The 17,376-nt window shown below is 32.8% G+C and overlaps 2 protein-coding genes and 1 long non-coding RNA gene across 3 annotated transcripts; all 3 read right to left on the reverse strand.

Moving 5' to 3' along the window:
- Window positions 1-1,004: 1,004 nt before the first annotated feature.
- LOC106403344 (replication protein A 70 kDa DNA-binding subunit D-like) lies at window positions 1,005-3,451 on the reverse strand. The gene is made up of 9 exons (XM_048767724.1): window positions 3,367-3,451; window positions 2,742-2,841; window positions 2,533-2,654; window positions 2,356-2,440; window positions 2,127-2,286; window positions 1,831-2,027; window positions 1,593-1,716; window positions 1,416-1,507; window positions 1,005-1,161 (listed from the first exon to the last, which is right to left on the reverse strand). Exons 1-9 carry the CDS (start codon window positions 3,449-3,451, stop codon window positions 1,005-1,007), a joined length of 1,122 nt encoding a protein of 373 aa, XP_048623681.1.
- Window positions 3,452-4,560: 1,109 nt separating this feature from the next.
- LOC125592401 lies at window positions 4,561-7,674 on the reverse strand. The gene is made up of 2 exons (XR_007328360.1): window positions 7,023-7,674; window positions 4,561-5,806 (listed from the first exon to the last, which is right to left on the reverse strand). It is a non-coding gene; the product is annotated as an uncharacterized LOC125592401 (long non-coding RNA).
- Window positions 7,675-14,949: 7,275 nt separating this feature from the next.
- Window positions 14,950-16,727, reverse strand: LOC106386757. Its single transcript, XM_013826574.3, has 2 exons — window positions 16,257-16,727; window positions 14,950-15,917 (listed from the first exon to the last, which is right to left on the reverse strand). The coding sequence occupies exons 1-2, from the start codon at window positions 16,501-16,503 to the stop codon at window positions 15,118-15,120; spliced, it is 1,047 nt and encodes a 348-aa protein (XP_013682028.2). The 5' UTR covers window positions 16,504-16,727; the 3' UTR covers window positions 14,950-15,117.
- Window positions 16,728-17,376: the final 649 nt, after the last annotated feature.

Below are 17,376 nucleotides of genomic sequence, written 5' to 3' on the forward strand. Positions count from 1 at the left end.
GACTCCCTACAATAACAAAAAATCATACTTTGGTTTAGTCGTTGGCAATAAAAAGTTTAGTAAAAAAATAGCTTACAAAGTAAGACATAACATCTTATCTTGGAGTATGAACTCGAAAGTGTCTCTTCCAGGATAGTTTGAGTGTTGTTTCCACGAAGGAAGAACTTTAACTTCCACCTTCCAAGTCGTCTTATATGGTTTGAGATCGTTCAAGAAAGTGATTACGCTGTTTGTAACTGGAGCCATAGTATTTTTTTTTTTAATTTCGTGAGGTTGTCGTCCAAATGTAGGTTATATAGGGAGGTTATATAAGGAGTGATTTGCGTGCCAACTGCAATATTCTCAAATATAAAATTTTCGGGGATATCATATATTTTGTAAATAATTTGGATGGTAATATCTTTTTTGTTATAGGGTTTTCGTTGATCTAGGAAACTAATTTGGAACCAAATCATAGAATATCTTTGGATAGAGATAACGTGCAGACACAAAAGACGTGTGAAGGAAGTATATTTTTGATTTTATTAAGGTTTAATAACTTGGCAATATTTATGGTAACATAATATCTTTTATGTGAATATCTTTTATGAGTAAATTTCCAGTAGAAAATCTTTTATGAGTAACTATCTACCAAAAAATAATATATAAGCATCAATCTCATCTCATTCGAGCCTTTTAAACATATTTTTTACACAAGATTATGTCTTAAAATTTAACTTCATTCAACGAAGATAACTGTATTTTAATAATATGTTTAATAAATATTCAATAGATATGTAATAGGGTGGGCGGAGTTGGTAGGCGTTCCTCGGTTGGCACAGTTATGTATTTGCTTTAAAAAAATGCATGATTATAAAAGGGAAAACAAAACTCCAATATAGTTATTAAATAACCGAGTCTTAAAAATTATTGAAAGCAAAAACCAAACATGAGTATTGCCAAAGGGAAATAAATTAACTCAAATTTAAAACTAAGTAAAAAAAAACCAATTCAATAACTCCACTTCAACATTTCTTATTAGCCTCTTCCACCATCTCAATCTTGATCGACCTTTTGCATGGTTTCTTGGATGTTGAACTGAGGTCACCCTGCTCAATAGTCTCGTCTTCTTTTCTCTTACTTGATGGTGTAGAAACAGCATTCGCGGTTTCTTGACTTTCACTTAAGTAGATAGAATCATGTATCAAATTCCATAAGCTCAATAGTGTTAAGATAAAACCATAGACAATAAACAATAAATATTGATATAGATTTACATGCTCCAACCTCATCACCACTAGTAATTGCCAAATGCTTATCAGATTGACAGTGAGTTATTGCAGATTGACAGTGAGTTATTGCATCAGGAACGCAAGTGAACGCAAGTCATTCTCTCTTTATAGATTTTCCCAACCTTATAAATTTCAGCATCATACGCGACATTCTCTTTCTCAACATATACTCCAAATGTGAAGTTTTTGCCAATCAGATCAGTAATACAATCTGGTATTAAGGTCAGATCTTCAAGCTGAAGAAATGGTTTATATTAGTTTCATATAAATACTTGCTTCTGTAATAAAAAAACGAAATGGTGATTTTGTGGATGGAAATACCTCATCCCAGCTTCCATTCAACATCTTTTCTGGAGATTCAGCAACAATCCCATTAGCAACCTTATCTAAGATCATTATTTTCGAGACGCCCGTATCATCACTGACCATCAAGTGGAGCCAGAACCTACAAAGGAATATACTATCAATATATAATAGATTATCTATGTTGTGTTGTAACACATATAATAGAGCATCGGTTAACAAATATTGTGTAAATAAAATAAATTTCAACTCAAACCTTGGTGAAACTTCGAAAACACTGTCTTTGCATGTCTCACACCACCAAATATGAGTGGTGATCTCTTTACCATTCAATTTCTTAACTTTGGTTCCAGTTTTGATCACTCTTTTGTTGCATGCTTTACAACCAAAGTAATACCACGCCCAATCCATATCAATGGCATAGACTGTGCATCTCACCAAGCATCTATCAACCTACAATTATAATGCATTTAACAAACTATAAAACAAAGAGAAAATGTTCTACGTAGGATAATATAGGACAGATGTTCAAATGACTTAATAACTGCTTACTTGAGTTGATGTTATCATTTCTTGGATGCTCTTAGTGGGAAAGAGTAACCACTTGTCACGCTGTCCTCGCTTCTCTAACTGATCAACTTGTTTGTTGTTGTCCTCTTGACTATCTTCATTACTTTGGAATGAGGTTAGAGTTTTTTCATCGTCATTGATCCTGGTTTAAATACAAAGATTAAACTTAGTAGTCTGTGTGTGATAATGAAGTTACAGAATATGGACTTACAATTCTTTAAATGCTTCAGCTTCAGGTATTGACGGGTTGATAATCATTTGAGAAGCATCAAATGCATTAGAGATTTGCAGTTCTCCTTGTTGATAATTAAAAAATACACTACATGTAAATGAAGCTTTGATAAAGGATTAGTTTGTGAAAAACATGGTAGTGTCGTAAATTATGTACCTCTAAATCTCCCAAGCTTAGCAAACCTGAGCAGCATAGTAACCATTCCATCTTCTTGGCTAATTGCATAATGGAGTTTCTCGGCTAAGTTGCCCCATATGCAGCATGGTAAACGCGAATCACTACGAATAATTGTGAAGAGATGGTTAGTTATATTATCTTACTCGAGTGAATTCATTTTTTTTGGAGTAAAATGACAGCTAACTTACTTGATGTCGCTTAGGGTGAATTCAAGCTTTTTTTGTTGCTTTCCCCCGGTACACTGAATGTTTTCGACATCACCACAATCCATAACCTGACCCAGAACATCTGCAAAAAAAAAATGTAAACGTTAGTATAGATTCTTATATAATAGATAGTGGCTAAACCGAATCATATTTATATGTTTACAAATCAAAAAATTCTCATCAAGTGTTCCAGACAAAATAGATTGAAAGTCGGTCAAATTCAGGTACAGCTCGTCGTTAAGGTGATTAGATCGCGTAATGGCCGTATTTTGATTGAAAACCATCTTCCAGGTATGATCTGTGGTTCGATAAGCTCCACCAGCAGGAGTAATCTGGAAATTCCATATGTAGCGCCATGCTCCAACCGTAAGAATCCTTCCCTTACTTTCAATGTAAGTCCTTTTGCATGTTGCATGAATTTTTTGCCCCTAAAACATGTTACATATCAATTTAAAATATTAGTAGCTAATCCCAAAATGTTAAATAAAACATAAAAAGACTGATAAATACAGGGAAAAACGCTTACAGTCTCATCAGCCAAGACGAATTCCATGGTCTCCACGGGTTGAATGTATTGTTTCTAAGCGTGTAAAACCTTTACATGAACCTTTTTTCAAGGGTTTCAAGTCGGCGAACACGACCGATTGTTCATTAGGACCTTTCGATGCTTGGATTTGCATCTTAGTAGCCATTGGTTTGTTTTTTGGTTTGTTCGAAGGTGTGGGTTTGAATAGGAAACCGGTGCTGCGTATTTATAATATTGATCGGATTCAAAGCGAGGTGTTAGGTTTTAGGAGAAAGTTGGGGGATCTTCTCTTTAAAATCGAATCTCTCTATATTTTAAGATTAGTTTTTGGAAAATTCAGTTACCATGTCAAACATTTAAAATATTTTTCTGCGTGTTCCTCAAGTTGAGGGGATCGTTTTTTTTGTTGATTTGATCCCGTAAATCTCTGAGTACGAAATAGGATTCAAAACGACTTAATGGGCTTAAAAAACACGAAAATGTAAGCATGTATTGGTTGGGCTTTTCATTTTCGAAAAACATTTAAAACAATTGAAAAGGGAATTGAATGTCGACTCATTGGGCTTAAAAAACGGAAATGTAAGTAGGAAAATGGTTGGGCATTTCATTTTGGAAAAACATCTAAAACAATTGTAAAAGGGAATGAAATGTTTTGTAATTAATAGGAAAATCAGGGGCATATTTATAAGAAGTATTTTGCTTTAGTAGTATAGATACTCTAGGATAGCACTAAAAAAGTTTTAGTCACAAATATTGACTCTAAGGATCAAAATGACCAAAATTTTTTATTAAAGAGGTAAATATACATTTATACCCCTAGGGTTAACTAATCCAAAATTTAGGGTTTAGAGTTAAGGAGGTGGGATTTGGGATTGAAGTTTAAAATTTTATAAAATAAAAAATAAATATTAAAAATTTGAAAATAAAAATTTTAAAAATAGTTTCAAAAAATATTTTCGAATTACAAAAAAAATATTTGAAAAAAAAATAAAAAAAAAATCTCAAAAAAAAAAATTTCAAAAAAAGAAAAAAAATTATAAAAAAGTTCGAATTTGAAAATATATAAACTAAAACTATTAAAAAATTTTATTTTTTGTTTTTTATTTTTTTTATTTTATATATCTAGGGTATTAGAGTCCTTTTACCTATTAAATAAAATATTTTGGTCATTTTCTCCCTTGTGGTCTATTTTTGTGATCAAAATTTGAAAAAAGTCTATTTAGAAGAATTGCCCATATAATAAAGTAAACAATTGTTAGACTCTAATCTAGCATCTGAGGTCAAAACAAATTTGAATATTGATAAATAAACATGTAGTACAAATATAGTATATATACTCTCAAACAAAATAAAGTAAACATTGGTGAACCCAAATCTAGCATCGAGGTCAAAGCCAAGATCAATGGGCATGGGAACACACAGATGGGCAGGAGATAGAGGCCGAGACTCAAGCTCACTAAGTCTGTCTCGGGTGATGCCATACATGTAAAAAGTTAACTTTTATCGATCGGAAACCATAATATAACATCACCATCTTCGAGTCCTAGGTTAACTTTGATCTTCTTTATAAACGACGACCAATTATCCTTGTCTTCAGCTAGTACCAGAGTCCATCTGATTTGGCAAATCACATTATCTGCATCACGACCCAAAGCAATCAACAATTAAAATTTTCAGTTTTGGCTTTAAGAAACACTTATCTACTCCAATAAAAGGGTCTACACGTATCTTTCAAGCTCTTCTACGGACGTCAAAACAAACATATAACCTATTAAAAATATCAGTGATGTCTTTGTTCTCGATGAATCAAACTCAACTGAAAAAGTCTCATTCGATGCCATCTCAGAGCAATAATCACAAAGACCTTCAAACTGCTCATTGTACTCCCATTCATTTCACCTAATCCTTTTATTCCTACCATAGGCTTTAAGCTTTGAAACTTCTCAACGTAATAAAAGGTTTTGATTCTAAAATAAATAGGAAGTTGGAAAGGTTTTGGTCAAAGACTCCTTAGGCTTCTCGGTGATCAAAATTCTTCGGATACTGGCATGTGTTTGACCCGATTCAAGGTCATCCCAAATTCCAAATGGTCCAGGAAAAATGGATTCACGTGTGACTAGAATGCATTTTTGGAATAGAAATTTCTTGAATACTTAAATCTTTCTCATTCTACAAAATGTTCACTAGTTGTAATTAAAAAAAGAATGAGTATTTCATCTCATTCCATATTATTCCTTGTCATTCCAAAAAATAACAACATTCTTCTGAAAAATGATTTTACCTATAAATAGTTCTGGAACAAATGGAATACTAATTCCATTCCATTGGATTCCACTAATTATCATTCTTTTAATTCCACTTATTCATTTTATTAACATCCAGTTACATGCGAAGTTTCACTTGGACCAAATTTGAAACTCAATCAATTTGTCTCATTATGTTGGTCGAAACACCCAGCCGTTAGGTTTTTGTCTCTTCATATGTCCAATTGGTGCTAGCAAGCCCTCCTCCTTTTTGGTTCCTACGTCGATGATCATGTCAACCACGAAAGTTAGCCTCTGAGAGGAAACCCGGGCTAGCAGCATGAGTAGTACTTGAAGAATGACTTCTGAATTTGAAGACTGTCTTAAGAAATATAGAATTCCACCACCAGCAACAAAGGTGGTTTCAAATCCGTTTAACCTTTCACCCATTTAAGGGAGATAAATGTGGTAGATGCACTTCTATGATAAAATGATCGACTCTAACCTTTTCATCGTAGATTAGCTTAGTTTACTGAACCGTTTTTTTCTCAAATGAACATTCTAAAGAACTTTTTATTATGATAATGGTTAGACCATGAAAATTATCTGACTGTGTTTTTAAAGTATTTAAATGTTGAAAACAATTGCAGCTCAAAGTTTAAACAAAATAGTTTAATTAGTGTGTATATCATATATCCAAAGTTAAGCAAAATTTAACAAAAATTATATAATGTAGGGACAAAATTTTGCCATCGATCTAATCTTAGTCCATTCAAAAATAAATATGAAATTTTTAGATTTGAAATTAAATTTGGTTAATCAATTATATTTAAAAATCAAGATATTTAGATCTGATGTAGGTACATTATATATAGGTTTTTAACAAATAAAAATATCTATATATAATAGCAAACCAATTTTGGTTCTACTATGACATCATCTTTTTTTTATAGGAAAAAAAAATATTAATCCAATGGTCAGAATTTACTGTTTTCTTTGATCTAAAGGACATAAAATACTTTTGATGATGTCATCAAAAAATCTATATTTGACACCCTTTTGTTGAATAGTTATGTAATCTAAAGAACACATCCTTTGGAACTCATAACTGCTCTGTCACAACTCTATAGGAAGAGTTTCAAATGATGTACCCTTTCATGATCTATATATATATAATCTTTTACTGCAGGGAAGTTTCATAAAACTTTTGGTTGAACTCGATAATCCTAAATTGAATAGAAAAAGAATCTGATAAAAAAAAAAAGATCTAGCTTCTGGAGAAATAAAAGGGTACTTGTTAAGTAGACGTTGTATTTTGTCCTACACAACTCAAATTAAAGGTTCGTAGATATCTGTTTTTATACATGTTCAACCCACAAGCTTTATCTCCAGACACACCATCATCTCGCCATTTTGTTTACCAATCTACGCTACACTTCTTCTAATTAACTCGGAAACCTAGCGGTATAAGTTTTGATAAGTAGAAGAGTGTACTTATCAAGAGTGAAGTTGTCGTCTCCGGTTTCTAGAGTGAAGTTGTCGTCTGCGATGTTGGTTCTCTCTCCTCACTTCCTAGCCGTATTCTTCAGTCATTGCTTCGATTGAGGATGGCTGCTCGGACCTGTCAGGAGCAAGAGACTCATGCAACTTGCGGCGTCTAGGATTTGGTGACTGACGAATCGATGCTAGGCATGGACACCACCGCCGTGAAGTCCCGGAAACCAGATTACTTGTAAACTGCCGGTTTTTAGAGTGAGCCTTTGGCGACGGCGGAGGTTGGATCTCGGATAGCGGTTTCCTCTCCTCTCTTCTTAGCCGGATTCTTCAGTCAGGGCTTCGATTGAGGAAGGATACGTGGCTGCTCGGACCTGTCAGGAGCCTAGAGATTCAAGCAACTTGCGGCCGCTATGGTTTTGAGCCGGAAGTTAGATGCCAGCGGTTTGTGTCGCGTGGACCCTTCCGAGAATGGCATACTGACGGTGACTGGTGCGAATCGATGCTGGGCTTGGACACCGCCGGTTTGTAGATTGAGCCTTTGGCGACGCGGCGGTTGGATCTGGGAAAGCAATTTTTTTTTTAGATTTTTAACTCTGCGGAAAGGAATAAACAAACCACGACCAATCAGATTTGTTTTTGTTTTTTTTTTTTTTTTTTGGCAGCGACCAATCAAATTTGTTTAATCTGTTGTTCATGGAAATATTTATACAACACACGTCAAACAAGAAAAAAATACTGAAAACACACAAAAATAATTTGCAAAAATATATATATATATATATAGGTCTATTTGTTTTTTTCCTTTGAAATTGTAATGTTAAGATTTTTTGTATATACTCATTTTAATATTTGTCATTTTAATTTCAGAATATGTCCGGTCTCCAAAAAACTTATTCTAACAGTTTTGTTATACATGATGGAAAGGATCGATCTTTTTCCATGTATGGTGGACAAGAAGATGAGAAATTTATGTTACCCAAATTCTATAATGAGCAAGGTGATTAAAATCTCTATGTATTTATAATTATAAATTAATTTGTTTATTAAATAAAACAAACTCTAATCATTTCAAAATTTGTAGGTCAACCTTTAAAAATAAATGATACAAGTAAGAATATTCTATTTTTTAAATATATATTTATATTGTTTTAAATTTATCATTCAAATTTGTAAACGAAATGTTAATCATATTTCATCATTCATTCAGAATGTATTGATATGGTTGGATATGGAAACAGCTGAAAAAAGTGGAAAGCAATCTTATCAGTCAAAATTGCCTAAATGTTAGTGTTAACTTATTTTTAAACATAGAAAATATTTGTATCAAACTAAACACTTAAGCTAAATTTAAGTCAATAATTAAATCATTATTTTTACTAGATTCAAAGAAGCGAAAATATGATGAATATAAACATTCTAACAAAGGTAATAATTAATCGATTGTTGGTATTTTTAAAAGATGAGGAAGAAAATAAAATGGTAATTTTTTTATTTAAATAGATAAGAAGACAATGGTGAAAAGTAATAATTTGGAAAAAAAACACTAATGCGTTGTGGTGATTGTAATGCTTTAGTATGGCTTGCTGAAAGTACAGAAAAAGACCGATTAACCAAACGTCCACTATTTACTATATGTTGTAAACAAGGTCGCATTAAATTACCCATAATTTGTGATCCGCCGATAGAGCTGGAAAATCTATTAAATGAACCATCATTTAGAAGCAATATTAGAGTATTTAATTCTTTATTGTCTATGTGCTCTATGGGTGCTGAAATAGATTATTCAATAATAAACTCTGGTGGTCCGTTTTGCTTTAAAGTTCATGGTGAAAATTATCATAGTATTGGATCACTTTTACCTGTTGATGGTGAAAGACCAAATTTTTTACAAATGTATATATTTGATACATCTAATGAAATAAAAAATAGACTTTCAATCATGAATCGAGAAGGAAACGAAACATTAGATACACAAATATTAGCATCCCTGATAAAAATGCTTGATGAAAACAATGTACTAGCAAAAATATTTAGAAAAGCTAGAGATAAATATGAAAGTGGTGAAAGCGCGGAAATGAAAATTCATATGGTAGGATATGATAAACGGAAAAGACAATATGAATTGCCTTCAGCTAATGAAATAGCAGGTTTAATAGTTGGTGATTATTCTACTACTGTAGGTGAACGAGATGTTTTAGTTCAACACAAAACTGGAAACTTGCAGAGAATTTTAGCTACTCATCCCTTATATATGTCATTGCAATATCCCTTATTATTTCCATACGGAGAAATTGGATTTTATGATGGAATACCTTATGTCCAAAAATCACAATCAAATCAAAATAATGGTTTTGTTAAAATGACTGAATACTATATGTATTGTATTCATAATAGAAACACTGAAGCATCTACTATTACCCGTAGCGGTAGATTATTTCATCAATATGTAGTAGATGTTTTTACTTCTATTGAAGCAAGTCGTCTTACATTTATTAAACTTAATCAGAAATCAATTAGAGCTGATGTATATAATAATGTAAAAGATGTTCTATGTAGAGGAGACCATGACTCCGGAAGTTTGGGGAAAAGAATTGTATTGCAATCATCAATTACAGGTAGTCCAAGATATATGGCGGAAAAATATCAAGATGCAATGGCACTTTGTCGTTGTTATGGAAATCCTGATTTATTTATTACAATGACGGCCAATCCGAAATGGGCTGAAATAGATGAATATTTAAGAATATCTGGTGATAGTTCAGCTAATGATATGCCTGATATAGAATCATGAGTGTTTCATTTAAAACTGGATCAATTAATGGTTTTGATTAAAAAAAAAATTCTTTGGACCAATCAATGGAGGTATGTTTATAATTAACTATTGTCATTATCATTCTAATATTTTTAAAGTATGTTTTGTAGACTATTACTTGTACTAATGTTTTTTATTTATGCAGTTGTTTATACAATAGAATTTTAAAAACGAGGACTTCCTCATGCACATATTCTAATTTGGTTGAAGGCTGGGCGTGAGAATGTATGTTCCAATGAAATTGATAAATTTGTCTCGGCTGAATTGCCATATAGAATAATTGATCCTGAAGGTTATAAATTAGTGGAGCAACATATGATGCATGGTCCATGTGGACTAGATAAACCAAACAATTCTTGTATGGAAAATGGTATTTGCACAAAAAAATATCTTCGCCCGTTTTGCGTTTCTTCATGCCTTGATGATAAAGGATACATTATTTATAAACGTAGGGATTTATTGTCCAGCTATGTTATGAAAGATGATATCAAATTAGATAATCAGTACGTTTTTCCTCACAATTTAGATCTACTAAAACAATTTCAAGCTCATATAAATGTAGAGTTTTGCAATAAAACAAGCGCTATCAAATATCTTTTCAAATATATTACAAAGGGGCTTGACAAAGCGAAAATTGTCTTGGAAAAAAAATCCAATGATGAAAATGAGATTGATAATTATCTTGATTGCCGATATGTCTCCGCCTGCGAATCAATATGTCGAATTTATAAATTTGAGATACATCACCAACATCCTCCAGTCCAAAGATTAAGTATTCATCTTCCAGGCCAACAACCAGCTCTTTTTAATGATTCATCAGATCTAGAACAAGTGGTTTCTATTTGTGAGTTTCGACCAAGTATGTTTATGGCTTATTTAGAAACAAATAAGATTGACCCTGATGCAAGGAAGTTAACCTATGTTCAATTTCCTACTAAATATGTCTGGAATAAAACAGAGCATACTTGGACAAAAAGAAAAATAGGTCAATCTATTGGAAGACTTTATAATGTTCATCCTTCTTCAGGTGAACTATATTATTTGAGGCTTTTAATCAACCATTTGAAAGGACCTACAAGTTTTGAAGATATTTTAACTGTAAATGGCATAGAATACAAAAGGTTTCATGAATCATGTGTTGCACGTGGATTACTTGACGGAGACGAAGAATGGCATGAAGCTATGACGGAGGCTGCCACATGGGCCACCCCTCAGCAATTACGGGAATTATTTGCCATGTTGTTAGTCCATTGTGAGGTTTCAAGTCCTTTGAAATTATGGGATGCATTCTGGAAATATATGAGTGAAGATATAGTTTACCAACAAAGACGACTTTTAAATTTCACCGATTATGACTTAAGTGACATAGAATTACAAACTTATACCCTTATTGAAGTTGAGTTGTTGCTATTTCAGTATGATCAATCTCTATCAAATTATACGGATTTGCCAAAACTTGATAAAAGTTCTATTGGAAGCTTATCTAACAATGTACTTGCTGATGAACAATATTTACATGTACAACGTCTAAAAGATTCATCTAAAGAACAAATTTCCTTACTTAACGAAGAGCAAAAGAAAGTTTATGAAGTTGTATTAGATTCAGTACACAATAATCGTGGGAAGTTGTTCTTTTTATATGGCCCCGGAGGCACGGGAAAGACATTTGTATATAACACAATAATTAACAAGCTACGTTCGGAAAAAAATTATAGTAATACCAGTGGCATCTTCCGGTATTGCTGCATTACTTTTACCTGGTGGTAGAACAGCTCATTCACGATTTAAAATTCCTTTGAATTTATTTGATGACTCTGTATGTGACATTACATGTGGAACTATGTTGGCTGATTTATTGATTCAAGTAAAATTAATTATATGGGATGAAGCTCCAATGACACATAAATATGCTTTTGAAGCACTTGACAGATCACTAAGAGATATTATGTCAAAAACAGATAAAGATGCACATTTAAAACCTTTTGGTGGGAAGACTATTTTACTAGGAGGTGATTTTCGACAAACCTTGCCTATTATTTCCCAAGGGACAAGGCAAGACTGTGTAGCTGCTTCGATAAACCGTTCATATTTGTGGGAATTTGTTCAAATGTTTGTGCTTTCATAAAATATGAGAATAAATAAAACAGAAGTTGAATTTGCAAAATGGATTCTCTCTGTAGGTGATGGAACTGCCCCAAAAGACAATAGTATGGGTATAAATTACTCATATGAAGATCATAGTTATGTGGATGATAGTCTAATGTTAATAACGGATAAAGAACCTATATCAGCATTAGCAAAACATATATACACTTCTTTTGAAGAGAATTATACGAACATAGACTATTTAAGGGATAGAGCAATACTAAGCCCACGTAACGATACGGTGGATATAATCAATTCAGAAATATTGAAATGGCTTCCTGGAAAATCACAAATTTATTCGAGTGTGGATTCAGTTAGTAATAACGAATATGATGAGGGAGACTACAGTTTTCAGTATCCAATAGAGTATTTAAATACATTGAACTTTCCGAACTTCCCACAGCATAAATTACATCTTAAAGTTAATTCAGTTGTAATGCTAATTCGCAATCTTTGTCAAAGAGATGGTTTGTGTAACGGTACCAGACTTGTAATCACACGTTTAGGGTATAAAGTTATTGAGGTAAAAATTATTACTGGTCATAGGGCTGGTAAATCAATTTTATTGCCAAGGATTACACTTTTTCAAACAGAAGGAAAAATACCAGTGACTATAAGAAGAAAACAGTTTCCAATTAGACTTTGTTTTGCAATGACTATTAACAAAAGTCAAGGTCAAAGTTTAGGCAAAGTAGGTTCATATCTTCCAAATCCTGTTTTCAGTCATGGACAATTGTATGTTGCACTATCTCGAGTTACATCTATACAAGGCTTAAAGATATACCAAAATGTTAATAGGACAGAGGGTAAAAACACAATATGCAATATTGTTTACAAAGAAGTATTTAATAATATTTAAAATATAGAATTATTAATTTATGTATAAAAGTGATGCGTTTACTGTTCATAATATATTTGAGATAGCGTATTCTCATAAATTTCTACTTAAATTATTATAAAGATTTTAACAAAATGGGTGTGGAAAAAATTGAAACTTTTTCGTTGGTTATTGTGTAGATTGTGTAGTCTACAATGATATTGTTATATTCTTTCAATACTATATCACGTAAATAAAATAGTTAAAACAGTTTAATATTTACCATAAAGCTTACTGACCTTGCATTTAATAAGGAGATTTTGAATAGCAAAAGATTGTTTTAGCTATCAAAACGGTTTTTCTTCCTCCAATACCTGTAAAATATTTAGACAAAACCTGAATAAACCTACTCTACCAACATTCAATTGTCTTAGATCGCTATCTGTAAAGATTACAGTCTATAAAGATTGTCAAAATGGGAGTCAAATAAGATTGAGTTATTATTTTGAAATAAGTTTGTTTAGCTACAAAGAACTTGTTAGAATCCTTCAATACTTTTTTAATTTATATGATATAGTAGAAATGGTTTATGTTTTCATTAAAATTATTAAATGATTAACTTTTTATTAAATGATTTATTTTCCTTACGTTAAAACACAAGTATTTCAAAAGGGTGTTATTTCTGTAACTGCTCTTTTTAAAAAAGGAAGCTTTTATTAGCACCATTTAACAGAAACAACTTTAGTTCAGTATATAAATAGTTACCATTAACTACAGTGGCAATTTTAAATACTTCCTTTTCTCAAATCGTCATCTTCCAAACGAAAGAATATTTACAAACCCAGAACGTATGGAAATTTAAGGTTCGTCATAAATCCTCTTATTTAAAAAACTCATTTCATTTTTTTTATCGTTTCTTCAAAAGCAAAACGTAGTAAAGAAGCAAAAACAAATACTTCTCTGATTGTATAAATCACTATCAAGTATTTTTTTATAACTAACGCCTGTTTTTGTGAATTTCAGATTCACTCTTCTTTTCAAGATGAATCCAACTATTACCACATTTGAAATCACTTACGGGTTATCAACAAGTGAAAATAGTGGCCTGGTAATTTTAAACTCCAAGATCTTCAAAAACTTCTTGACACCACCATCTCTAAATTCTTTTCATTTTAAGCTTGGAGACTTTTTATATGGAGATACATCTGAAGATAAAGCCTTTTTTTATATGTCATTACTAAATGAGGGAATAGAAGTTATTGATGCCAGTATGATTCTCAGCAGTCTTATTTCAATATGCGAAGATGTAACATCATTTCCAAATTATTCTATATTGACGAATGTTATATTATATTTATCTCTTCACATTTGTGAGGTGATGCCTACTATGACAGAAGAACATGCAATACAAGAGTCTTTCAATATGGCACATGTTGTTCAAAGACCAGCTTCTGAAGATTCCATTTTTTCATTGGAAAAAGAGATGTTTGTTGGTGATGGAAATGGGGAAGACAACGAGGATAACACTTGTCTGATTTGTTTAGAATCATTTATAAAATATCAGTCTTTTATGTATACCCTGTGGTCATAAGTTTTGTAAAAAATGTTTAATTAGTTGGCTACAGATAAACGGAGTTTGTCCTTTGTGTCGGTATTGTTTGCCATAGACAAATTGCTATTTTATTATATTCTTAATTGTAACACAGTTTTTGTAAATGCAACACACACAATTAATTTAAATATATCGCCAAACTAATACAAAATTCTAATTGTTTTTCTTAATATTTTCTTAACATTTTCTAAGCTAATATTTAATTTCAAAGATAGTAATATATTATTTTGATACTCGTTGTTAACTTTGGACTTAGTTAATAATATTTAATAAGAATAATAATTAATTGTTGTATAGATAAAAATACATCAAATTCAGAATGTCGTATAAATATAATAATAAAATGTCCTTACTCCCGGGCGTGGACGCGCGGGGTTGTTTCCTAGTTTATATAATAACATAAAATGTACCTTAAATATGATCAATACTTCAAAATTGGAATATTATTTTGAAAATATATTCTTAAATATGTCCGAAAATAAATCCTAGTGCATACAAAACCCAGTGGCACAACCAACTTTAGTAATTAATATTCTTCTATTACAATTTTTTTTAAATATTATTCATTTCAAACAGATGCACAACATCTTAAGGTACATAGCCAATTCAACATTTGACCAACAGAAAAAAATCTATGATAAACACCACCGACATGACGCTTCGATTAATTTTTCAAATAAAATTATAAAAATATCAAAAATAGTATTTATTTTCTGCAGAAGATTCCAATACCACTGCTCGATCCTCCGGTGCAATCAACAGTGTTTTGATTCAGCGACAACGGCTCGATCTTGTCGGAACTTCTAGAGCCACGGGAGTAAACACAAGCATTACAACTTGTATCAAGAAGCGAAGATGTTCTGTATTTATCTTCCCCACCGACGACCGGCATGGCCACCCCTGGTTTCGCGGGATTCTGGAAATCCTCTCTGTATGTTCTTCCTAAAACGCCCTCCACGTTCGGGGATAACCTCAAGAACCGGAACTGAACTTCGAGATGGGCAAAACAGTCATTTTCAGGTCTCCCGTATTTATGTATCGTGTCATCTTCCTTTGTGACTGGAACAACGTTGACCCAAATCTCGGCAATGTCTGGTAAAGTGACCAACACGGAGTTCATGTCTGAAGTTCTCTCTATCTTAATATAGCTTCCCGGAGGAGTCCAGATAGACGAATCCCCTTTTGGTAATGAAATCTCTTTTCCCTGAAAGGAGAGACGGAGATGGTCCACTTGGTGGTCCCACGTCGCAGCCTTTTGGGCCTCGAGTGTGAAGGTTTTGTTGTTGGGACCGAAGATCAGACCCAAAGATTGGATCCAGGTGAAGTCTCTTCTCCGGCCAGAGGGTCTAAGACCAATGAAGCGTGCGTTGACTTGGAGGTCAGTGTCAGAGACGAGTGCGAAATGCTCATTGCGTTTGCCGTGAAAGTAGAAGACGATGCCGTCGCCACCTATGAATCGTGGGTCTAAGCATGCTGATCCTCTGCCGTTGCAGTTAGGCTTTCTATCTGTTTCAAAGAGATTGGTTTATGAAAGAATGTTGTATCCGATCCCAACTAGTCCCAAACCAAAATAATGGATGCTACAACCAATTCTTATCTTAATTTGATTGGCTAGTGATCTAGTTTGATTTACTAATATGATTCAAAAAGTTTCTCATCATAAGTTAGTGATATGTTTGACTAAAACTCACATCAAAACCAAAACCATAACCTTACCAAACTATCCACTTCAGATCAGATTTTACTTTAAATATTTATCATTCATAAACCAATTAATTCAGAATGACCAAACCAAAATCTAGACTGAACATCATCCATTAAAAGTATGGTATATTTTTTGCTTACTTCGGCATGTGGCTTTGCATATAGGGTTAAAACAATCTACGACGCATGCCTTGGAGCTACCTTTGGGAGGGGAAAACGAAGGGCACTGGTTTGGGCAAGTCTGCTTCTTAAGGAAGCATGGGCTCTTCTTTTGGAAACATGTCTTTGTTTCCGACGCTGCTTCGAGTTGTACAATGACAGCGCACACATAGAGCGTTAGTAACAATGTAACGTACAACCCATTGATGCGCTTTAGATCTTCCTTCATTGCTTTGAGTCTTTGACTTATATTGGGAAATGAGTTTGTATTTCTTTCCTCTCATGTGACCTCTTTTTATAGAGAGCATGCTTGCTTGGCTAGTTGGAATATTAATAATCATATTTAATGATTCTTGTGTAAATACACCGACATAGACACTAAAACACACATATTACTTTCATATAAACGAATTCTTAATAAGTTTATGTAAAGTCAAATTTCTATAAAACCTCTCTTAGTCTTCTCTCTCTTCATCTTCTATTCTTCTTGTTGACATGAAGCAGAAACAAGCTGCCAGACTTGAGAAACAATCTGCCAGACTTAAGAAGTTAGTTAGAGACTTATAAGGTTTTATAAGGCTTTATAAGGTATCCTATTGAAGATAACAAGAAGAGAAAAGAAGACTCTTGAAGATATTTTTTAAAACAATGAATATTGTATTATATTGTGTATGAGGCAACTTGTCTTTAAATGCTTGTACTCAGATCCACAATTAAACAAAAGGAAAATATTTTCCTCATTCCCTCTCTCTCAAATTCAAACATTACCCTCTCTCTTGTTCATCATGTTCTTCATTTTCTCTCATGGTATCAGAGCATTAAGCTCTTATACCTCTTATTCTTACTCGCTTCCGCAAACACTCCTACTTTACTTCTCTCTTCCTTTCCAACCATCTAATTTCTCTGTTCTTGCAAGAATCTGTCTTTGTCCACTGGATAATAGATCTACTTTTGCTAGTGCTCATTTCTCTGGTTCTGGTTCCACAGTTACTTAACTCAAACCAAACTAAAAAGGAAGTGATGGAGCAATACAAGCCTGTTATGATTCCGGTTACTCTAAAAGGAGGTAACTACATTACCTGGTCTAGATTGGCCAAAACTG

Source organism: Brassica napus, chromosome C9, assembly GCF_020379485.1.
Source record: "Brassica napus cultivar Da-Ae chromosome C9, Da-Ae, whole genome shotgun sequence".
Taxonomy (NCBI): Eukaryota; Viridiplantae; Streptophyta; class Magnoliopsida; order Brassicales; family Brassicaceae; genus Brassica; species Brassica napus.